General features: G+C 41.6%; 1 protein-coding gene across 1 annotated transcript in view; it reads left to right on the top strand.

Moving 5' to 3' along the window:
- Positions 1 to 300: 300 nt before the first annotated feature.
- Positions 301 to 24,820, top strand: part of LOC131508603 (small ribosomal subunit protein uS5-like) — a 34,714-nt gene continuing 10,194 nt past the window's right edge. The window contains 1 exon segment of the mRNA XM_058723572.1: positions 301 to 585. Coding sequence (XP_058579555.1) covers positions 301 to 585 — 285 coding nt within the window.

The raw sequence follows: 24,820 nt of genomic DNA, 5'->3' as shown, positions 1-24,820 counted from the left end.
ACTCTGCATCAGACTTTGAATCTGACCCTCACTCTGATCCTTATGCTCATTATTTACCTTCTTCACAACACATACCCTCAGTGTGACATTAACTTTGATGTTACCCTGACACTGTATCTGACTTCCTTATTCCTCAAATATTACATTGTCCTCAGTGATCAACCTGACCCTGAGTCTGTTCATCATTCTGAAACTAACCAACACCCTGACTTTGACCCTTACATTACTCTCACCCTGAGAGCGAATCTGATTAGAATCCTTACCCTGACCGAGATCCTCATGCCATCATTCCCCTAAACAATGACTATTACCCTGAGCCTCATCTTTACTTTCACCTTGACCCTGATCCTAACTTTCACCGGGACCCGGAACTTCTTTCAGATGTTTATCCTCACTCTTGATATGACCCATACATGGAATCTCACCCTGACTCTGACAGTGACCTTGATCCTCAACCTGACCCTCACCCTGACCATCGCCTTGACACTGATCCTTAAATCTACACTCACCGTCACTTGGCCCTATATCAGACCTTCTCTTCTCCCTCATCCTAACACTAATCCCTTCCCTGACCATGACCCTCAAGTTGGTCCCAACATACAATCTGACCCAGATCTTTTTTTAAGATTTTATTTTTAAGTAATCTCTACACCCAACATGGAGCTCAAATCCACAACCCCAAGATCAAAAGTCGTATGCTCCACTAACTGAGCCAGACAGGTGCCCCTCACTCTGACCCAGATCTTGATCCTAACACTGATCCTGACCCCACCATGATCCTAGAACTCACTGTCATCGTGACCCTGACCTTCAATCTCACCCTATGACTATCTCTCTGACCTTCAGTATGATTCTGACTCTCATAATGGTTCTTATCATGGTTCTGACATTAAAAATGACCTAAGCATTACCACATTGAGTTTGAACATGAAATTTTGTACATTTACATGCTAGTTTCAATTAGATTTCTTACAACTAGTGTATTGCTATACTTTTGAAATCTATGTATAATTCTGAACTTGTTTATACTTGTACAGCATGTTTTTAAACATGCTGTGTTGACTGGTCTTCATATGGTCTACCTCAAAGTAAGAAAGTGTCTGAGAACATGTGGTTCTCATTGATCTGCCTCATTGATCTGCCTCAGATAAAGCATGGGTTAATTTTAGCCATCAATAAAAAGTTTCTGGAGAGACTAATGTCTGATTTCTTCTTTACCATTAGTCTGTTCATGCAAATATGATTTTCAGTGATATTTGCTTTAACTCACAATTAGAAGTTACTGTGTGAAGAATAACGTGTAAATCTGGCCTCCTTTTCACATATACGGCTTGAGTTCCTCTTGTTCTAACTCACAGGAAGAAAATGCAGTGAATGTGCAGATGAATGCAGATAAATGTGAGTGTCTGAGGGTTCTCGGGTCGTGCCACACACACATCTCTGTGTAGGCAAACAGAAGTGGAACTGAAAAAAATGTGTGTTAGAGCAAAGAGGCTTCATCTCAAGATATTTCTCTCAAAATAAAGTCCTTAGTGCTTCTTAGAGTACATGGAGATGAACACAGGCATGGATGAATGTGTGCCTTTCATCTCCAAGGCACATCCTTACTGTGAGGTTACAGCAAGCAAGGAAGAGTCCAGGAGTGGTAGTGAAAAGAATCTGTACTGATATAGACAACCTCAGTGTCAGACTTTCCTCTCAAAAATAAACCCTTATTGCATCTCGGAGTAAAGCAAGATAAACACAAGGACAGAAAACACATTTCAAAACACAGTATTCTTAAAAAGAGAAAAATAGATAAAAACATAGTTTTAATTGACTCTTTGTTCTTAAAATATCTGTGGATTGGCAAAATATGCCAATGACTTTGGGTAGTAATACATATGAAGTTGTATTTGCCTTCTCAAAGCTTTATTATTTATTTAAATAATCTTTACACCCAATGTGGGGCTTGAACTCACAACTCCAAGATCAGGAGTTAAACACTCTGCCGACTAAGCCAGCCCTTCAAAGCTTTTGATTAATGTGAAATAAATCCTCATAAAAATTACCTGGTGGTTTTTAACTTTTTGTACTCTAGGTGTCTCTTGTGTCTAGAGAAAAAAAATGGTTAAAAAAAGTGTTTGCTGTATGTGGTTGATTATTCTGGGTACAAACACTACAGAGAGATACAGGTCTAAGTACAGGATTTGATTTTCTGTTTCTTTTTAACAGTTATGCAGTTCACCCACATAATAAATTTCAGATGATATACTGCTTTATTTATGAGACTGACAACTATATTTTATTTTATTTTATTTATTTATTTTTATTTTTTTTTAACATTTATTTATTTTCGAGACAGAGAGAGACAGAGCATGAACAGGGGAGGGTCAGAGAGAGGGAGACACAGAATCTGAAACAGGCTCCAGACTCTGAGCTGTCAGCACAGAGCCCGACACGGGGCTCGAACTCACGGACCACGAGATCATGACCCGAGCCGAAGTCGGCCGCCCAACCGACTGAGCCACCCAGGCGCCCCTGACAACTGTATTTTAAAGCTATAGTTAAAGGGGCACCTGGCTGGCTCAGTCCATGGGCATGCAACTCTTGATCTTGAGCCCCATGTTGGGTGTGGAGGTTGCTTAAAAATAAAATCTTAAAAAAAATAAAGCTATAGTTTAAATTATCTATATGTCTTATATCTATATATGTCTTTTTTTAGGTAAGCTCTTTACCCACTGTGGGGCTTAAACTCACAACCTCAAGGTCAAGCATTGCATGCTGTACTGACTGAACCAGCCAAGTACCCCACATATCTATATATGTCTGGAGGCAGACAATTTGTTACATAAGTAATGTACCAAAAGAGTAAAATTAGGATTTGAGGCTTTTGTGTAAAATGACTTATTTTATGTCCAGATCAGAAGTTCCTTTTTGTCACCAGCTATTAATTATTGGTTAATATTAATGCTCATGCTTTTTGCATACTCTTTAATCATTTTCTTAGTGATTCAGATACTCTTAATCAAATTTTATTTATTAAAAAGAATTTTTTTTAATATTTATTATTTTTGAGAGACAGAGACAGAGCACGAGGGGCGGAGGGGCAGAGAGAGACAGGGAGACACAGAATCCGAAGCAGGCTCCAGGCTCCTGAGCTGTCAACACAGAGCCCAGGGCAGGGCTCAAACCCACAAACCATGAGATCATGACCTGAGCTGACGTCTGACACTTAACTGATTGAGCGACCCAGGCATCCCTAATTTTATGTTTTTAAAGTTGAAAATGTTATCACATAGTTAAGTTCACCCTTTGGACATAGACAAATTCCAGAAATTAAGTCACTTCAGGTGACTAGCATAAATCCCCTTACCGGGGGTTGCCAAGTTACAAAAAATAGAAGTACAAATATTTATACTGATTGAAAATGTGCTTTTGAGGTAGTCCACAAATTCAGAAATCCGATATAAATTGGGCATTAAAGAACTTTTAGAAAATTTGCTATGACCTAAGAAAAGAGCTATAATAAAAATAAAAGGTCAAAGCTAAAGACCAATATTCTCACAGTAATTCTTTGTCTGACCACTACGTTAAATAGCGTTAACCCAGATAGATACCTTATAAACAAATGGACAAGACAAGTCTTGGAGAAATTCAAAGAGGCTGTTACTAACTGTCAGAAAGAAGTCTCCAACTCAGTTTCAGGTACTCATTGCATCTCAGGGTGGCTGATTATACCAAGACACTTGAAAATGGAGTTTAACAAAAATTCTTCATGATGTTACTCCTAAAACAAAGGTAAATCAGCAACAATATTCAACTAACACTGGTGGCCTCGTTTTAGGTGTAGATGCCAAAGATGTTTCCAAAGCAAGTCTTACGTGGCAACTGTACAGTCCTGATAAAACAGTCAAGGTGGGTCATGGACAGGAACCAAGGGCCCTATGGTCTTATGAACACCTCAAAATGGACTTCATACAAATACTTTTTGCAGTGTAAAAAGTGTTCCATTTATTGTGTATTTATTCTCAGTGCGCAATGAAGTTTTACCTTGCTGGAAAGCTACACCCATACATGGGGTGAGGGGTGTAGGGGATGGCTTGGTTTTGCTTTCTCACCTGGCAAATTCTCACTCACAGGGGAGGGGCAGAGAGAGAGGGAGACACAGATTCCGAAGCAGGCTCTAGGCTCTGAGTGGTCAGCACAAAGCCCGACGCCGGACTCGAACTCACAAACCGTGAGATCATGACCTAAGCCGAAGTCTGACGCTTAACCGACTGAGCCACCCAGGTGCCCCGATTAAGTACTTTTTACGTAGAAACTTCACTGTCCCTGGTATCTCCAAGGTCTCAAGAATTATAGAGAACAGAATTTTAAAGTAAAATCAACAAAGCTCTCAGAAATCCTCAAAATCCCACCACCCCAACTCCCATGAGCTTCCCAATCTGTGAGATCAACCCCTTCCGGGACCCACACATTTTCTCCTTATTCTGCAGGGGCGAAACTTCCTCAAAGGGTCAAGTGGTTGGGCCCATTCCTCTCTTGGGTGGAAGGGAGCAAGCAGCAACAGATCTCTGCTTGCTTCTTTCCTACTTCCTGTACCTGTGGCCCAGTGACAGATTGCAAGTTTTACACCATCCAACGTCCTTTTGCAGTTTAATTTTTGTGGGCCTCCACGCATGCTCGCTGGCAGGAAGTACCACTGTTGGCAAAGTTTGCAGAGAGGAGCCGCAGCCCCTGCACGCTCCTCAGAACCCCGGGCGGTCAGCACTCACTGTTGCTAGGGAACGCGCGCGGCAATCCCCTTGACCCTGCCAATTACTGACCTTTGGGGAAAAGCCGCCTGGCTGACTATCAAGCATGCTCCGACTACTCCGGGTGCTTTGGCTGCCAGATTGCTGTTCTAGAAGAGGGAGAGCTAGGGAGAGCCGTCAGCACCGGCCAGGAACGCCTGCTGCGGCGGCCAGGGGGGTGTCGGGGGGAGCACAGGGGTTAGTGGGGAGGTCTGTTGCATACCCCTCTTTCCTCAAAAGTAAGAACGACACAGGAGGCAGTGGCGGGACTCAGATAAACATCGGATTCCACTTGCTCCTTCAAGAAGGTGCGCTTGCGCTGGGCAGGCCCCTAGGCACGCGCTGAAACCAAGGGCGGCGGGGCCCGGAGCGCCGGCTCGGAGTCTCCACCTGCTGGTGATGTGGTCCGTATTTCAGGGTGAACTGATGTCTCTGATGGCATTTTACAATAGGAACAAATAAGACTAAATCAGGGCTATCCCAGGGAGTCGTAAAAGAATAGTTAAAAGGTATGTAAAAAGCATGATAATTCGGTGACAAAAGGAACTTCTATTGATCTGGACATAAAATAACTCAGTAATTTTTACATGAAAAACCTAAATCCTAATTTATTTTTTTGGCACATTATTTATGTAACAAATTTTAGGAGATGATCTATTGATATGCATTTGTTTGTATGAATTTAGGAATTCATTCATATACAAACATAAATAGGTGATAATTTAGTTTCTGATTTTGACTTTAAAATACATTTATCCTGAAATCTCTATCAAAATAACACCAGCATTCTTCACGGAGCTGGAACAGACAATCCTCAAATTTCTATGGGACCAGAAAAGACCCCGAATAGCCAAAGCAATCTTGAAAAAGAAAACCAAAGCTGGAGACATCACAATCCCGGACTTCAAGATGTATTACAAAGCTGTAATCATCAAGACAGAATGGTACTGGCACAAAAACAGACACTCAGATCAATGGAACAGAATAGAAAACCCAGAAATGGACCCACAAACGTATGGCCAACTAATCTTTGACAAAGTAGGAAAGAATATTCAATGGACTAAAGACAGTCTCTTCAGCAAATGGTGCTGGCAAAACTGGACAGCGACATGCAGAAAAATGAACCTGGACCACTTTCCTATACCATACACAAAAATAAACTCAAAAAGGGGGCGCCTGGGTGGCTCAGTCGGTTGAGCATCCGACTTGAGCTCAGGTCACGATCTCACAGTCCGCGAGTTTGAGCCCCGCGTCGGGCTCTGGGCTGACAGCTCAGAGCCTGGAGCCTGCTTCGGATTCTGTGTCTCCCTCTCTTTCTGCCCCTCCCCCGTTCATGCTCTGTCTCTCTCTGTCTCAAAAATAAATAAATGTTAAAAAAATTTTTTTTAAAAACCTCAAAATGGATGAAAGACCTGCATGTAAGACAGGAAGCCATCAAAATCCTAGAGGAGAAAGCAGGCAAAAAACCTCTTTGACCTCAATCGCAGCAACTTCTTATTCAACGTGTCTCCAGAGGCAAGGGAAACAAAAGCAAAAATGAACTATTGGGACCTCATCAAAAGAAAAAGCTTCTGCTCAGTGAAGGAAACAATCAGCAAAACTAAAAGGCAACCGACAGAATGGGACAAGATATTTGCAAAAGACATATCAGATAATGGGTTAGTATCCAAAATCTGTGAAGAACTTATCAAATTCAGCACCCAGAAACAAATAATCCAGTGAAGAAATGGGCAAAAGACAGGAATAGACACTTCTCCAAAGAAGACATCCAGAGGGCCAACTGACACATGAAAAGATGCTCAACATCACTCATCATCAGGGAAATACAAATCAAAACCACAATGGGATACCACCTCACACCTGTCAGAATGGCTAACATGAACAACTCAGGCAACAACAGATGGTGAGGATGTGGAGAAAGAGGACGGCCCTCTTTTGCATTGCTGGTGGGAATGCAAAGTGGTGCAGCCACTCTGGAGAACAGTATGGAGGTTCCTCAACAAATTAAAGATAGAACTACCCAACGACCCAGCAATTGCTCTACTAGGTATTTATCCAAGGGATACAGGTGTGCTGTTTCGGAGGGGCATATGCACCCCCATGTTCATAGCAGTGCTATCTACAATAGCCAAAGTATGGAAAAAGCCCAAATGTCTATCGATGGATGAATGGATAAAGAAGAAGATGTGGTGTGTATACACACACACACACACACACACACACACACACACACACACTGGAGTATTACTTGGCAATCAAAAAGAATGAAATCTTGCCATGTGCAACTTCATGGTTGGAACTAGAGGGTATTATGCTAAGTGAAATTAGTCAGAGAAAGACAAATATCACATGACTTCACTCATATGAGGAATTTAAGATACAAAACAGATGAACATAAGGGAAGCGAAAATAATGTAAAAACAGGAAGGAGGACAAAATATAAAAGACTCTTAAATGCAGAGAACAAACATAGGGTTGCTGGAGGGGTTGTGGGAGTGGGGGATGGGCTAAATGGGTAAGGGGCATTAAGGAAGCTACTCCTGAAATCATTATTGCACTATATGCTAGCTAACTTGGATGTAAATTAAAAAATAAATTGATTTATTAATTAAAAAAATACAATTATCCTCAGGTGCCTGGGTGGCTCACTCAGTTGGGCTTCTGACTTCGGCTTAGGTCATGATCTCACAGTTGGTGAGTTTGAGCCCCACATCAGGCTCTGTGCTGGGAGCCTGGAGCCAGCTTCAAATTTTGTGTCTCCTCTCTCTGCCCCTTCCCCGCTCAGGCTCTCTCTCTCTCTCTCAAAAATAAATAAACATTGGGGCGCCTGGGTGGCTCAGTCCGTTGAGTGTCCGACTTCAGCCAGGTCACGATCTCGCGGTCCGTGAGTTCGAGCCCCGCGTCAGGCTCTGGGCTGATGGCTCGGAGCCTGGAGCCTGTTTCCGATTCTGTGTCTCCCTCTCTCTCTGCCCCTCCCCCGTTCATGCTCTGTCTCTCTCTGTCCCAAAAATAAATTAAAAAAAAAAAAACGTTGAAAAAAAAATTAAAAAAAAATAAACATTAAAAAAAATTAAAATACAATAATCCTATACATAGGCCTGTGTATCTCTGCAATCCTTATAGCTACTATGAATAACATTTATATTAATTAGGACCTTTAATTAATCAACCCTCCTTTTGTTCCCCCTATAGACATAAAAGCCACCCAGAGAAGAGAAATTTTAAAACCATCCAATGTTTTATTACTTTAAAATTTTGAAAAGGTAAAAACAAGGTATTCTAACCCTGGCCAAGCTGACTCCACAGGTTCTGTGCCCATGTGTGCGTTTGACTTGTCAGTGCCTTTGAGCCAGACTCTGGGAACATACCTGTGATTGAATACATCGGGCTTGTGACTGGTTGCATTGGGGGAGAATGCACCCACGGGGAACCAAAGGGTGTCACATCAAGAGGGTGTTAGAAAGTACTTATTATAAAATTTGGTCTTTAACTGGGTAATTTTAAGAAGGCCTAAGGAAATGAGTGTTTGCTCTAGACTGAGTGTTGTTAGAAAGTGAGACCAATTCTGTGATGGAGTACTTGTGTATACACCAACACATACCTAATAATTTAAAGTTTTCGGGGCATCTGGGTGACTCAGTCAGTTGAGCATCCGACTCTTCCTTTTGACTCGGGTCATGATCTCAGGATCTTGGGATCGAACCCTGTGTTGGGCCCCACGCTCAGCGTGGAGCCTGCTTAAGATTCTCTTTCCCTCTGTCCCTCTCCCCTGCTCACACACTCTCCCTCTCTTTCTCTAAAATTAATAAAATAAATAGTTTTTAAGTACAAAGCTTTAAAGTATAGTTTGTGAGTATATTAAATAAAACAATATATATCATTTTAAATTTACAATGTGAACACACTCCAGCAACTTTCTAAAATAAAGAAGCAGAAAATCAAGGAGAAGCTCTCCCTAATTTTTGTACCCACTATAATCAACTGTCTGTGTTAATTATCTTTAATTGAAGAAATCATTCTTTCTTTTTCTGTAGACATAAGTGACACCTAGAGGACAGAAAGCTAAAAACCATCCAGGTAATTTTTTTATGAGCACTATCTCGTATTAATTAAACGTTTTGAGGAGGTAAGTACAAACATATATGTAGTGTCATCCAGAGACATTTGCAGATTTTAATTCACTGATATTTTAAGAAAGAAGGGGGTCAATTAAAATTACAGTTGGTAAACAGAGTTTTATGTCCTCTTTTTTTCTGCAAGCAAGAATGTGCCTTTGAAATGAACGTGTTTTGCTGTCTTTAGGCTTATTTCAGTTTAAGGAGCAATAAAGACTTTCTTACGAAAGGGATATCAGAGGCTGAGCCAGTTTGGACGAATGTGAATTGTTTGCAATGCTACTTCTTGTTTGTGTAAACTGAGACATACGCATGATTTCTGTGAGGAGAAAAACCCCCAAACTCACAAACACACTTCCTCTCAAGTTCTCTGTCTTCCTAGGAGTTTCAACAAGGTGAGGGTAAGCTACTCTGTATATATGAAAACGAGCTCATAGTTACACGTTTTTCTTACTCATTGCCAATTAAAGCCAAAACAGTTGAAAAATTGTATGTATGTGTTACAGACAAGCAGTAAAGAAGAAGCCAAGCTCAGAACTGAACATTCGAACCTCAAAATCAAGAGTTGCATGCTCTACTGACTGAGACAGCCAGTCACCCCTAAAGAGAATTCTTTTTTTCTTAATGTTTATTTTTGAGAGAAAGAGAGAGAAAGAACACGAGTGGGAAAGGGAAAGAGAGAATGGGAGAGACAGAATCCAAAGCCGGCTCCAGGCTCTGAGCTGTCAACACAGAGCCTGAAACGGGGACCAAACCCATGAACCGTGAGATCATGACCTGAGCCAAAGTTGGATGCTTAACTGACTGAGCCACCCAGGTAGTTAAAATTAACTGTTAGTGTTGAACCTATGCTCTACCTGAGGTAAATCAATGGGAACCACATGTTTGTCTCAACTGTACTTTCTTACTTTGAGGTGGACCGCATGAACACAAATCAGTGCAGCATATTTAAAAACATACAGTACAAGTGTAAGTTTAGAAGTATTCACAGTTCTCAACAGTACTTTCCTATCATGAGTTACTAAAGAATCTAGATGGAACTATAGTATAAGGGTATGAGATTTCATATTCAGACTCATCTTCGTGATGGCGAGGCTCATGTCAGAGCCAGAGGTCAGGGTCAGTATCAGGGTCAGTGTTAGGCTGTGGTCAGGGTCAGGATATTGATCCAGTGTTCTGTGACGATAGGGAGTGTCAAACTGGATAGGGTAGGATTCAAGTCAGGGTGAGGATATTGGTGAAGGTAAGAGCCAAGCTTTGTGTCAGAGAGAAAGTAATGGATAGGTGGAGGATGATCATCAAGGGTCGGTGTCATGTTGAACATGAGCTTCATGGTCACAGTAAGGGTCAGAATCAGGGTAAAAGTGTGTGTCAGGATCAAAATAAGGGTCACAGTCAGTGAAGGGTATATTGTCAGAGTGAGGGTCAAGGGATAGTCAGGTACAATGTCAGAGTTAGTATTAGAGTGAAGGTAATGTCAGAGGCAGGGTAAGGGTGTGTATACTATTATGGCAGGTGTCCAAGTGATAGAGTCACATTAAGAATCAAGGTTATTCTTAGTGTCATTGTAAGAGTTGGGGTCAGAGTGAGGGCCAAGTGAGGGCCAAATTATGGGTAAAGATGACTTCGGTTTCAGAAACAAGGGGAGTATTAAGATCAAGGTGAAAAGATGGAGTCAATGGTTAGAAGAGTCAAGGTGAGAGTCCCAGTCATTTCCAGTATCAAGGTGAGTATTAAGATCAAGGTGAAAATGTAGAGTCAATGTTTAGGAGAGAATCAAGGTGAGAGTTACAGTCCTTTTCAGTATCAATGTGAGATAAGGGTCAAGGTATAATCAGAGTCAGGGTCAGAGTCAAGGTAAGGTGAGGGTCAGATGCAGAGTGAGCATCAAAATCAGGGCCAAGATCTGGTGTTGGTTAGGGTCAGAGTCAGGTTGAATATCAGTCACGTAAAGTCCAAGGGATGAAGAGGTCAGAGACAGTGTCAGGGCAGTGTCAGGATCAGAGTCAGATTGAGCCTGAGGTATTGGAGAGGGTAAAGGTGAGGGTCAGGGTGAGGGTCTGATGCAGGGTCATGGTCACGGTGAAGGTCAGATCATGAAAAGGGGAAGGGTTATGTTGAGAGTCAGTGTCAAGTTAGTTCAGGATGAGTGTCAAGGTTAGGGTGACGATCGGGTTCAGATGACGGTCAAAGTAAGAACCACAATCAGGAAGAGGTTCAATGAGGGTCAGAGCGAAGGGAGAATGAAGGTAAGGGTCAGTGTCAAAATGTGCCGTTGTAAAAACAAGAGTGTTAGCATCAGGGTAAGGGTGAGGGTCAGTTTCAGCTTCAGGATTAGCAATTGGGCAAAAGTGAGGGTCATGATTAAGATGAAGTTCAAGGAAAAGGACTAGAATAAGTAAAGGATCAAGTTGAGTTTGAGGTTCAGGGTCAAATGCAGAGTCAGGGACTAATAAGGGTAAGAATGAAGTTGAGGGTGTATGCGGTGGTCAGTGTCAGGAAAATGGAAAGGAATAGAATCAACGTGAGAGTGAGGGTCAAGTGAGTTTTAAGGCCAAGTGTCAGGCCAGAATGACCGCGATAGTAAAATTCTAGGTTAGGATCAAGATCATTTGAGGTAACTGAGGTAATTGTGAGGAGCACTGGGAAGGTCTGGTACACAGAGCGTATCAGATTCAGATTCAGAGTAAAGGTTAGTGTAAGGGTAGGCATCAGGGACACAGTGAGGAATAAGGTCAGGATAAAGGTGAGGATGTTATGGTTAGGCCTTGGGGAATTTCAGGGTCAGGTTTAGTATAATGGTCACCATCAAGTTGAGTTATTGTAACAGTCAGGGTCATTGTGAGTCATTGTAAGGGGCAGTATAAAGGGGTCAGGATTAGGATAAGTCTCAGGGTTAGCTTCAGGGTCAGATCAATACCAGGTGCAGTATCAGGGAGGATCAGGGTTAGGGTTAGTTTCAGGTTAAGGAGAATAGCTGAAATCATTGTCAGAATGAGCAATATAATCAAGGTCAACGTGAGGGTAGGTTTCAGACTTGGACGAGGGCCAAAGTCAAATGTAGGGTGAAGGTAAGTGTCTGAGTTAGGGAAAGGAAGGCCAGAGTCAGGGTGAGTGTCAATGTCATTTCATTATTCAGAGATAAGGTCAGTGTGAGGTTGAAGATCAGGGTCAGTTTCAAGTACAGGATGGGGTTATTGTGAGATAAGGGGAGGATTCTGCATTAGTGTTTCTGTGAGGGTAAGGGTTAAGGTTATAGAAATGGTGAGTTTGAGACTGAAATTCAGGGAGATCAGAGTCAGATTCATGATGAAGGTCAGGTCTAAGCATGAGGGTCAGAATAAAGGTCAAGGTCAGGTGATGGACATGGATAGGGTTACATTCAGATAGAGGGTGATCGTCAGTGTCAGAATAAGGGTGAGTATATATTTCAGGAAAAGAGCTTGAGAGTCATGGTCAGTATGTGGTTGACGGTCAAGGTCAGAGCTAATGTTACAGTGAAAGTCAGAGTGAGAGTTAGGGTCAAGTAAGGTTTAGAGTCAAGTTTAGGATCAGGGTCAACATCAGGGTGTTTTCAGCATAGGGTGATAATCAAAGTTAGGGCATGGTCAGGGTCAGGCTAATCTTCACACTGAACCCAACACTCAGTCTGACCTTTACCATGTCTATGAATATGATTCTCACCTGATTGTGACTCTCATCCTTATCAAGGCACTGCAAATTCACACCGACTCTCAAATTCACATTTACTCTTACCTTGACCATGAACTTTTAGACTCCCCTTTAATCTCACTCTCACCCTGATATGACCCTCATCCTGAAACTAATCCTGACGTGACTTTTACCCTGACCTTGCCTTAACCCTCATCCTGACCCCACATCTGAAGTTTAACTTCAACCTGACCCTTAACCTGACTTTGACCTTCACCAGACACTATCACCCTCACCTACACTCCGACACTTATCCTGACCCGACCTTGAATCTGACGCTCACTCTCACACGTTCTCTGACTTGTTACTCTACACCTCACCCTCTCTCTAACCCTTACCTTCACTCCATGATGATCATCATGCTGACTCTCACCATGACCCTGACCCTTATCCTGATCCCCAGCTAACGGATACATTCACACTGACTGTAAACCTGACTCCAACATTCAACTGACCACGACACTAAGTGCGCGTTAGACCTTCATCCTCACGTTCACACAATACAGAGCCTGAATGTTATTCTTCCCCTACCTTGACCCTGACTCTGATCCTGACACTCTGGGTGTCCCTAATGCTCACATTTATCTTGACTCTGATTCTTCCTCTCACACTGACCGGTTTCATGAAATAGGTCTAGAACTTCACCTGACCTTACTTTCACCCTGATACTGACCTTGACACTCAACTTTATCCTTATCATGGTCCTTACCCTGAACATGTCCTCACTCCAATCTTCACCTTAGCTATGACATTGACCCTGAATCTCACTAGGTCCTAATCCTCACTTCGTTCCTCACAATTGTCCTGCCTATGATCTTTATACTTACCCTGGCATTCGTGCAGACCTTTGTGCAGACTCTGGCTTTGAACCTGATGCCTAACTTGACCCTGCCCCTACTCTCAAACTGACTCTGACCCTCACTATCATTCTGATCCTGGCCTGAATCAGGTTCTGAAACTGACCTTACCTTATCTGTGACCCTCTTATTCACCCTTTAAAAGACCCCACCCTTCAAAATGCCTCTGTCATCCTGACACTCTCTGATCTCCCCACCCATGAGAAGTTACCCTGAAATTGACCTTTAACCTAATCCCAGTACTGGCCCTGATTTAATCCCTGGTTGACATCCTAAACTTGGCTTTGAAGTGTTCTTAACCTTTATACTTCTTTGTCTTTGACCCTGTCCTGAAACTTACCCTGCACAGAGCTTCATCCTAATCTTCACCTAGTCTTTACCCTCAAACAATGCTGACACGCACCAGGATCCTCACCGTTTCCCTTAATCTGATCTCTCACCCTAAACCTTACCCTGAATCTGAATCTGAAATTCACCCTGACCCTCATCTGAATGTAACCCTGATCTTCACCTCAGGCTGAATCTCCTTGACTTTCACCCTGAACCAGACCTTTACCCTAACCCTGATTCTTATCCTCACCCTAAACCTGGCCTGTACCCAGCAGCCACCCTGCTCTGATTGTGATTTACACTGTAGACTACCCTTACATTGATCCTGATCCTGAACTGGACACTGAAACTTACCCAAATCTAACCTTCCCCCTCACCTTCGGCATGACCCTGACTCTTACCTTGCAACCTGACCATCAGCCTGACCACCAACCTAACCCTTTCCTTGAAATGTACACCCACACTTACTCTGATACTGACCATCATTTCTCTCGGATTCTGACTCTGTCCATCACGCTTACCATGACACTCAAGCTGAATTTGACCTTGACCTTCTGAACTTCATCCCCATCCTTACCCTCTACTCTCACCATGTTTACAACCTTTATCTTTTTTTTTTTTTTTTTTTTACAAACTTGATCTTTACCCACACATCTACACTGACCCAGAACTGGCCCCCAGCTCAAAATGACTATTCATTGGACACTTAACCCTGAACTTCAACCTCATACTCACCTTATCTGTCACCAGGAACCTGATATTGACCCTCACTCTCCCCATGGCTCTCATCCTTCACCCAGACCATTGCTTTCACCCTGCACTCAACTCTGACGTTCACCATCATCTGAATTTCATTCTCATGTGAGAATGACTCTCCCCCTGATGTTTATCTTGGTACTGATTCCAACCCTTACCTGTATCCTTTAAAAAAATTTTTTAAATGTTTATTTATTTTTGAGAGAGACAGAGTGTGAATGGGGGAGGGGCAGAGAGAAAGGGAGACACCGAATACGAAGCAGGCTCCAGGCTCTGAGCTGTCAGCATGGAGCCTGCTTTGGATTCTCTCTCTCCTCCCTCTATCTCTGCCCCTCTCTTGCTCTCTCTGTCAAAATAAATAAATAAACTTAAAAAAAAAAGAACTTAGTTTCTGGGTCACAGTTTGCAGCTATGAACCTAAATGCTATGACCATTGCAATGGATCTTTTAGAATTCTATTTATTACACTCTGCAAACAGACTTCCATAGAGAATGATAATACACACATCAGTCATGCCTAACAAGACCAAGGAGATCAATGATCAGTGTACTTTCATAACCTTTTCCAAGGGAAAAAACAAATCAACCTATGCTTATGTTTTTAGGAGCTATTTTTATCAAAGTTAATTGACTTTATAGGTTACAGAACTATGTATCTTATAAAATACAGCCAGAGGTTACTTTTAGAGGTGGGACAAACCTTTGAGAGTTCCTATTGGATAAAGTTTCCATTGAGAACTTTCCAGTAAGAAAATGTCAGTGAACATAGTGTGGGAGAAAATATCTTAAGACTACAGAATACTTCTGGGATGTCTGGGTGGCTCAGCTGGTTAAGCATCAGCTTTCTGGGCTCAAGTCATGATCTCATGGTTCATGGGTTCAAGTCCTGCATCGGGCTCTCTGCTGTCAGGACAGAGCTCACTTTGGATCCTCTGTCTTCCTCTCTCTCTGCCCCTCCCCTTCTCTCTCTCTCTCTCTCTCTCTCTCTCTCTCTCTCTCTTTCAAAAATAAACATTAACAATTTTTATATAAAAAAAACAGTACAGAATACTTTCTATGTGCCAGACGTAGCCCAGGGTGCTATGACCACAAAGGGGTTAGTCTAGTATAATCATTAATTTAAAAAGACTCTGATATTACTACTTTGTAGCCAATAACCTGGCAGTTCACTGGAGCAGCCAATGGTCCAGGCAGAAGAATGACAACTGAATATTTTTCTGACTACACTCCTCTTTCTTACCAGAAGAAAATTAGAGAAGTAAAGCAAAAGTCCAGATATTAGGGAGAAAAGGGAAAAATGGCCACGGCTTACTTTAAAAAATAGAGCACTTTCTTGATCAAACAGAATCTTTTTTCAACTTGCCAAGCAGTTCATTGTTTTTAATCCTTCACTATAAACCCAGTACCTCCATGTCGCAGATGAAGAACTGATCTTGTCATGTCACTTCTAACTTGGTTTGTAAGCCGCATCATCAACATCATGATGAATATTTCTTAGATAACCACAGACACCATATCCCTGAATGGACCAGGCAGATGGCTATACTATTAAACAATCAAAACTTAAGAAACACAGCCCACATTTTACACTGCAGGAGAGTAAAAGTAACTGCTCTAAAGCTATTAGCTTCCTATAAAAGCTGATTTAAGGAAGAAAAAAAATTATTGGCCAAGTTTACTTCAGTAAAGGTACTGGAGTGTCCCAAACCTGTGGCGCCCTGAGAATGACCCCAGAACCATCTTCAGCAGTTAGGACTCCTACGCTCCTTCCTCCTAAAGTTCTAGCCCATGGGATTGTACATATCACTGGGCTTCAGAAAAACCATTATCTTGAGAAGAGAAAAGGCACAAACAAAAGACAGAATTCTGCTAAATTAGCTGGCTTTCCTATTTAAATAATTTTATTGGTGAGTATTTGAGTGGCAATCCTGAAACTTCTACATCATTCAGTTTCTAACAGTTTGTTGCCCATAAAAAAACACAAGACGTTAGTGTGATATTTTGCTTTGTTCAAGACCAAGGTTAAATTGACAATTAAAAATATATATATATTGGGGCACTTGGGTGGTTCAGTCGGCTCAACAACCAACTCATGATCTTGGCTCAGGTCATGACCTCACGGTGTGCGAGTTCTAGCCCCGCGCTGGCAGCACACAGCCTTCTTGGATTTCTCTCTCCCTCCCCTTCTGCCCCTATCCAACTCGTGCATACAGTCTCTCTGTCACAAAATAAATAAATAAAGTTTTAAAAAATTAAAAAAGTAATATCTATATTAAATTGTATTTAGCTAATGTAACAGTGGATGTTTCCTTAAATGGTTTAGTTTTATAAAATTTTTATAGTGCAACTCATAAAGATACAATATGTCAACTCAACTGTGATTTCTGATTCTTAACTAACTTTAAAAGCTTAATTAATAAAGAAGTAATTTGATAATATTTAAGATTTAATTAATTTTTAAATGCATGTAATTTCTAAAGGAGAAATGCAAAAGCTGCTAACTAGATAGAATTTTAATTTCCCTTTATTTCTTAAAATGTCACTAGATTAATAAAATATGAAAATGCTTTTAGATGATAATACATATAATTGGTTTTGCCTTTTTAAAATTTTTAAATAGTAGGAGATAAGTGCTCATACAAAGTTACCAGGATTTTTAAAATTCAGTGTATTTAAACTAAAGAAAACAATGGGTGCCTAGGTGGCTTAGTTGGTTAAGTGTCTGACTTTGGCTCAGGTCATGATCTCATGGTTTGTGGGTTTGAGTCCCACGTCAGGCTCTGTGCTGACAGCTTGGAGCCTGGAGCCTGCCTTGGATTCTCTATCTCCCTCTCTCTGCCCCTTCCCTTCCACCCACCCCCCAATCTCTCTCTCTCTCTCAAAAATAAAATAAACATTAAAAAAAAGAAAGAAAACAAAAACAATCCATCTATTTCTTCCATCACCCCAATCCCCCACCTCTGACAACAACTGACTTGTTCTCTATATCCATGAGATTATGTATTTATTTCTATTTTTATATATATTAATATTCCATATATAAGAAAGGTCATACTATATTTGTCTTTCTTTGTTTGACTTATTTCACTTAGCATAATGCCCTCAAGGTCCATCGTTATTGTCACAAATGGCAAGATTTCATTTTTTATGGCTAAATAATATTCCATTATGTGTATATGTGTATATGTGTATATGTGTGTGTGTGTGTATATATATATATATATATATATATGTACTATAAATTCTTTATCCATTCATCCATCAGTGGACATTTATGTTGCTCAGATATCTTGGCTATTATAAATAATGCTGCCATGAATATGGGAGTGCATATATCTTTTTCTTCCTCCCTCCTCCTGTGGGTGCATATATCTTTTCATATTAGTGTTTTATTTTCTTCAGATAAGTACCCAGAAGCAGAATTCCTTGATCATAGGGTGGTTCTATTTTGAATTTTTTTGAGGAAACTCCATACTGTTTTCCATAGTGGGTGTACCAATTTACATTCCCACCAACAATGTATGAGGGTACCCTTTTCTCCATACCCTCACCAACACTTATTTTTAGTCCTTTTTATTTTTAACATTTTTTAAATGTTTATTTATTTTTTAAGGAGAGAGAGGCAGAGAGTGATTGGGGGAAGAGCAGAGAGAGGGAGACACAGAATCCGAAGCAGGCTCCAGGCTCTGAGCTGTCAGCACAGAGCTTGATGCGGGACTCGAACTCACAAACCGTGAGATCATGACCAGAGCCAAAGTCGGACGTTCAACCAACTGAGCCACCCAGGCGCCCCACAGCTTTAGTCTTTTTGATACTAGCCATTCTGATAGGTGTGAGGTGATACCTCATTTGGTTTTGAAATCCATTTTTGCTGATGATTAATGATGTAGAGCATCTTTTCACATACCTGTTGGATATCTGTAGTCTTCTTCTTTTTTAATGTTTTATTTATTTTAGAGAGAGCGCAAGTAGAGGAGGGGCAGGGCGAGGGAGACAGAGGATCTGAAGTGGGCTCTGCGCTGAGAGCAGAGATCCTGATGGGGGGGCTCAAACTCATGAACTGTAAGATCATGACCTGAGCCAACGTTGGATGTTCACCCAACTGAGCCACCCAGGCGCCCCATGGGTAGTCCCTTTAAAAAAAAGTTTATTCAGATCTTCTGCCCATTGTTTAACCAGGTTTTTTTTTTCTATTGAGTTATATGAGGTCTTTATATATTTTGGATACGAGTCCCTTATCACATATTTTGATTCAGTAGATTGTTTTTCCATTTTGTTGATGGTTTTCTTTGCTATGAAGAAGCCTTTTAATTCGAGGTAGTTCTACTTACTTATTTTTGCTTTTGGTATCAGATTTCTAAAAATCATTGCCAAGACCTATGTCAAGGAGCTTACCACCTGTGTTTTCTTCTAGGAGTTTCATGGTTTCAGGACTTCCATTTAAGTCTTTAATCCATTTTGAGTTAATTTTGGGGTATGGTGTAAAGTAGGGGTCCAGTTTTTTTTTGTTTGTTTTTTTTTTTTTGCATGTAGCTGTCCAGTTTTCCCAACACTATTTGTTGCAGAGGCTGTCCTTCTTTCCTCATTGTATATTCTTGATTCCCTTGTTGTAAATTAACTGACCCATGTAAGCATGGATTTATTTCTGGGCCCTCTATTCTGTTCCATTGATCTACATGTTTTGATGCCAATCTCACATTGTTTTTGTTACTATAGCTTTGTAATTTAGTTTGAAATCAGGGACCAGGACAGGTTTTAACTTTCTGTCTTCTGAGTGTTTCTTAGATCTAGAGAAAAGAAAATGTCAGTTACTTTAAAGATGGCATTGTTTTGTGTGTGGTGGTGTTGATACAAGTAGTTTACTACTTTGAGAGCATTTGGTGCAACAGTTCCACAGTGGATCAATTACACTCAAGGGTGGGCTTGGTTTGCTAATAGAGTGAGCTCGGGCCCTGGTGGTTCACAGCACTACTCTGAGTTCATCTATATATGTTTCTGTACCCCTCGTTGTACCAGGAGCATTACAATGGCAGAGAATGAAACCCAATCATACGTGTATCCCCATATGTAATTTAGAACCTAGCACAAAATAATCATGCAGCATGTTGGAAAGAAGAGGAGAAAGGAACACTCTACCTAGTTTATTTCCCTTGTTCCCCTCTCTCCAAATTTTTATCAAAAATGAGATAATTTGGGGCACCTGGGTGGCTCAGTTCATTGAACGTCCAACTTTTGCTCAGGTCATGAGCTCATGGGTTCATGAGTTTGAGCCCTGTATCAGGCTCACCACTGTCAACACAGAGCCACATGTCTCTACCTCTCCCCAATTCTCACTCTCTCTCTCTGAAAAAAAAAAAAAAAAAAAAAAAAAAGTTGCCCTAATGATGCAATGCTAGAATTCCTGGCCTTACAGCTGGAAGCTTACATGAAAATATCAAGAAGAGTTATTTGATGGAGCTTGCGGCCAAAAATACCCATACTGCTTATTCCTGAAGGTTCATCTTTTTGGATTTCCAGAGTTTTCTGTTTTTACGAGAAGTTACTAAAATGCCAATAGCCCAGGACGAGCTAGGATATTGTCTGTTGTGTTCACCATCGTACCATGTCATCAAAGACATTGCTTTTCATTTTATATTCCTGGTCAGACCAGTGCTTAGAATGCAGTAGGAGTTCAGGATAGTTGCGTTGAAGAAATGACTTTCTGGTACCAGCTCTGGTCTCTGCTGGCTGTTGCTTTAAAGGGCCTGATGGTGTTTCAGCACTAGATTAGCAGTGTCCGCCTGCACAGTCAGGCAAAGTCAGGGCTTTTGTAACATTTTCTTCCTACCTTAGCTGTCAGCTAACACTTTAGACAGTTGGCAGCACAGAGGAAGACTATGGTACTAGAAGGTGGGAATGTGTATTGACTAGCAGGACTAAAAGGGCTCTGAGATGGAAACGAGAATCCCGGAGAACAGATTCTGCAGCTTCTATATTGGCTGACTACCTTGGTGGAAAGGGAGAATTTCAAGCTTTTCTTATTTGCCAGTTTTTTGTTTGTTTGTTTTAGTTCTCCCACAAATTAGAAGGGTAGGTTGTACAATGCAAGTAGTGTTTTAACATTTTAGTAATTGAATGAAGGCAGTGATGCACAACCACAAGGTCTTCACATTTATTTACTGAGATTGTGCATGCCCTGTGTTAATTTCACACTTTTTGCAAATATATTCCTCCTTGCATTAGAGAGAGACAGAAAATGCCTTGTTGAGGCTCAGAGATAAAGGAGTGATGTTAAAGAACAAAGAAACGGATTTATAATTCCCTGTCCTAAGAGCCTCATATCTTTCTCTGGTTAGGAAGCAGGTGCTGTCATAATTTTTCTAAAGCCAGATTATCTCAATGCTTTGTGTCCAAAATCAGAATGGGGATATTTGCAGGGTTTTTTTTTTAATTAAGAGCTTGAAGAGAATTTGAGGGGTAGAGGAGAACTTGTATGGCATAAACACAAAGGTTGTTATACTTCTCCTCACTCAAAGTTACAATACGAATGTTATCACTGCTGTCTAAAACCCCACGAATTTGCATCTGGAATGGGGTATGCTTTGTTGCATTCGTGAAGGGCAGTTTCTTGTCACATTGCCACACGTGCCGTCTGAGGTACGAGAACTCAGTGCTTCACTTGTTCTTCCTTCCCACCTTCCTGATCAATGGAGGCAGCCCACGGCCTCATGCAAGAATCATTCGTTCATTCACTCAACAAGTATTTAGCCTTGGGTCAGCACTCAAGTTACAAAATCAGCTAATGGCATTTGTTTCTAAAAGCATCTGTCTCAGTCTGGGTTTCTTGTAAAATAGACCCTGACCCAGAGACTTGGGTTCAGGTAGTTTTTTGGGAGAGACACTTCCTGGAAACACAAAGAAGAGGAAAAAGTGAGACAGGAAAGGACAAAAAGTTACAAGGTTGACATAAAATAGCTGTAAGCAGTGGGGCCGAATTCTCCTGGGGAACCTCCGGGAAACATCAGAGCAAAGGCTGGGGCATTTCTTTATCCATTTATCTTGATCGTGCCTGCAAATCTCCTGTGGTGCCAAAGAGAAGACTCAGGGAGAGGATAAGAGACTGTGATTCCCGAGTTGGTGTATTGTCAGGGACTGCCGAACTTAGAGGAGCCAAGGACATATGGGGCAGTGCATCACTAGCACTGACTACCAAATCCTTGCCTTCTCTACTAGGTTCATTTTGGAACTAACAAACTTAAGACTGCGGTATAGGTCAGTGCCACCATATGTGGTTGTGTAGGATGTGCACTGTACAACTCCAGGGGTTGTCATTCATATAGAATGCAGCGTAACTTTTGTCCCCCAGAGCTGGGCAATGAAAAAACTCTGTAAGACATTCACATGTATTACAGTGTAATTGGTATCCCTTGGAACCTGTAGTGCACAATCTGGAAAGCCGTGCACGCGGTTTCTCTTATAAGAACATCTTCCTGTGAAGGATAGATATTATTTTTGAGATCGAAAAAATTAGTATAGGGGCGCCTGGGTGGCTCAGTCGGTTGAGCGTCCGACTTCAGCTCAGGTCACGATCTCACGTCCGTGAGTTCGAGCCCCGCGTCGGGCCCTGGGCTGATGGCTCGGAGCCTGGAGCCTGCTTCCGATTCTGTGTCTCCCTCTCTCTCTGCCCCTCCCCCGTTCATGCTCTGTCTCTCTCTGTCTCAAAAATAAATAAATGTTAAAAAAATAAATAAAAAAAATTAGTATAAAGCATTTCTGTTTTTTATTTGTTTTTTTTGTTTTAAGCATTTCTGAATAAAATAGACTTTAGTTAACATATTTGCAGCAGCCCAGCAGTAGTTACAGGTTCTAAATGGCATTTAGGCTCCAGAGACCCGTAGGCTTTAAATTAACACCGTTTACCTAGTTGTTTAGGTGGACGGATATAGGACCACATGCAGAGCAGCTGTGCCTCATTGGGAAGGCCAACTGCTACTCAGATTCCCAGCTCTGTGACCTTCCTCACCTACACAGGACATGTACAGCTGCCACACGTACAAGATATGAGTGTGTCCCCTTAGCACAGAGGGGCTGCAGCCTCTCTCAGTTTCCCACCACTCCCTGAGACCACGCTAGTCTAGTTCAAGGCTCTTCCATTCGCAGCGTGGTCCCCACAGTTAGAGGTTTTACTGTAAACGAGGCAGATATAACCTTCCCTGTTGTCTCTTAATTTGTCATTTGTAATGAGACAGTTCTGTTGGAAAATAGTCTCTGAATTTGTTTTAAAGGCACATCTGGGTTCAGCCCAGGGCCTGATGTTGACATTTCACTCAAAATACTCTCCATGATTCTTTGATGAATGAGAACACAGTGCATACACAACAATTCCTCTCATCTCTAAATTCTTGCCCAAAGCAAGTGGCATATGTTGTGAATTTCCATGTAAATAAATCCATAGTTAAGACCAAGTTGTAAAAAAAATTACAAACAAGTCTAATTGTTAATTATAGAGTATTCGAAAAGAAGATAAACACACAATATGGATTTTAGAAATATATTTCTCAACTTAATCTTAAATCTTGATCACAAGTCCTGTCCCAATTTTCTTGTCCACCTAAGCTGTCTTTTGGGCTGTTTTTTTTTTTTAATTTTAAAAAGGTGTATTTATTTATTTTGAGAGAGACAGAGACAGCATGAGTGGGTGAGAGGCAGAAGACAGAGAGAGAGAGAATCCCAAGCAGGCTCTGAGATGCCAGTGCAGAGCCCTACACCCCCGAAACATGAGGTCATGACCTGAGCCGAAACCAAGAGTCAGATGCTTAACCTACTGAGCCACCCAGGCGCCCCTAGAGGACTATTTTAGAAGTTGAGGAGGAACAGAGGCAGAAAAGAAGGGCACAATAGGTCACCTACTACTGCCATTGATCAGTTGTTCCACGACAGAAGTAGTTCTACCTGGTTTTCATGAACTAAAAATTCATTCTTTGTAGGCGTGAAGTAGGCGTACTATGGGTGTTTGGTTAAGCACAGGATTCTCTGAGCACTTACTGAGGATAACTTACATATCGCATGGGAAAAGACTATAATTGAAACACTACGGAAACATTACTTCTAAGGGATTAGTTAATGGTATTCTTACATTTTTGAGAGTTATTTTAAATCATTCTTTCCCCAGGGGCGCCTGGGTGGCTCAGCTGGTTGAGCATCCAACTTCAGCTCAGGTCATGATTTCGTGGTTCGTGCATTCATGCCCCGCGTCGGGCTCTGTGCTGACATCTCAGAGCCTGGAACCTGCTTCAGATTCTGTGTCTCCCTCTCTCTCTGCCCCACCCCCACTCATGCTCTGTCTGCCTCTCTCTCAGAATAAATAAACATTAAAAAAAATTGTTTTAAATCACTCTTTCCCCAGATTTACTATGACAAAAACCTAGGTTTTTCTTTGATCTTCTCATTTCTGCAAGCAACGTATGATGTCATGGATGACCATCATGTCTTTTAAAGTTTTTTTTTTAATGTTTATTTTATTTATTTTGAGGGGGGCGGGAAATGAGTAGAGGAGGGGCAGAAAGAGGGAGCTTGAACTCAACAAGCGGTGATCATGACCTGAGCAAAAATCAAGAGTCGGGCACTTAACCAACTAAGCCACGGAGGCATCCTGACCGTCACGGCTTTTAAAAGAGAGATGCTCGTCTGCTGTTGTGAAATGGCCAATCCATTGTCCACAATGACACTACAGAACTGGTTTCTCATCCCCCTGATTGGATTCACCTGTGTTTTTGAGCTAACTCATTTCTTGAAAGGAAATCATGGCAGGCCATTGGTAGTGAACTCTGGGAGAATCAGGGATCAGGGAAATCAGCATAAAGGTTGCTCCATGGGTTCTACATGCTCTCTTCTTGCCAGGAACACATACTCCAAATTGACATCCTTCATTTTCCTGCTATCTTCCACAAAGAATAGTTCTCGGGGGCAGAGCAAGAGGAGAAGGGGATCCTGAAGATTTCAATAGCGTTACTAATCCTCTAGTATTGGTCTCCAGGACCGTTTGGTGCCCACTGCCCCTTCTCAATGCACATTAGCCATGTTACAGTACTGAAGTCGCACTTGGGTCAGACATTTCCTTAATTCCCTTCCCTCATTTCTCTCTCCTTTCTTCCCTTCATTCCAACGTTTGAGCTCAACTGTGTATCTGGCACTGAGTACACAGTTGTGGACTTGATAAACATTGTCCTCATGTTAATGGATTTTATAATCTCGTGTGGGAGAAAGGTGTTAAGGGAGCACACAAATATAGGATTAC

Source organism: Neofelis nebulosa, chromosome 4, assembly GCF_028018385.1.
Source record: "Neofelis nebulosa isolate mNeoNeb1 chromosome 4, mNeoNeb1.pri, whole genome shotgun sequence".
NCBI classification, from domain to species: Eukaryota; Metazoa; Chordata; class Mammalia; order Carnivora; family Felidae; genus Neofelis; species Neofelis nebulosa.
This window is presented reverse-complemented; position numbering and strand designations above follow the sequence as displayed.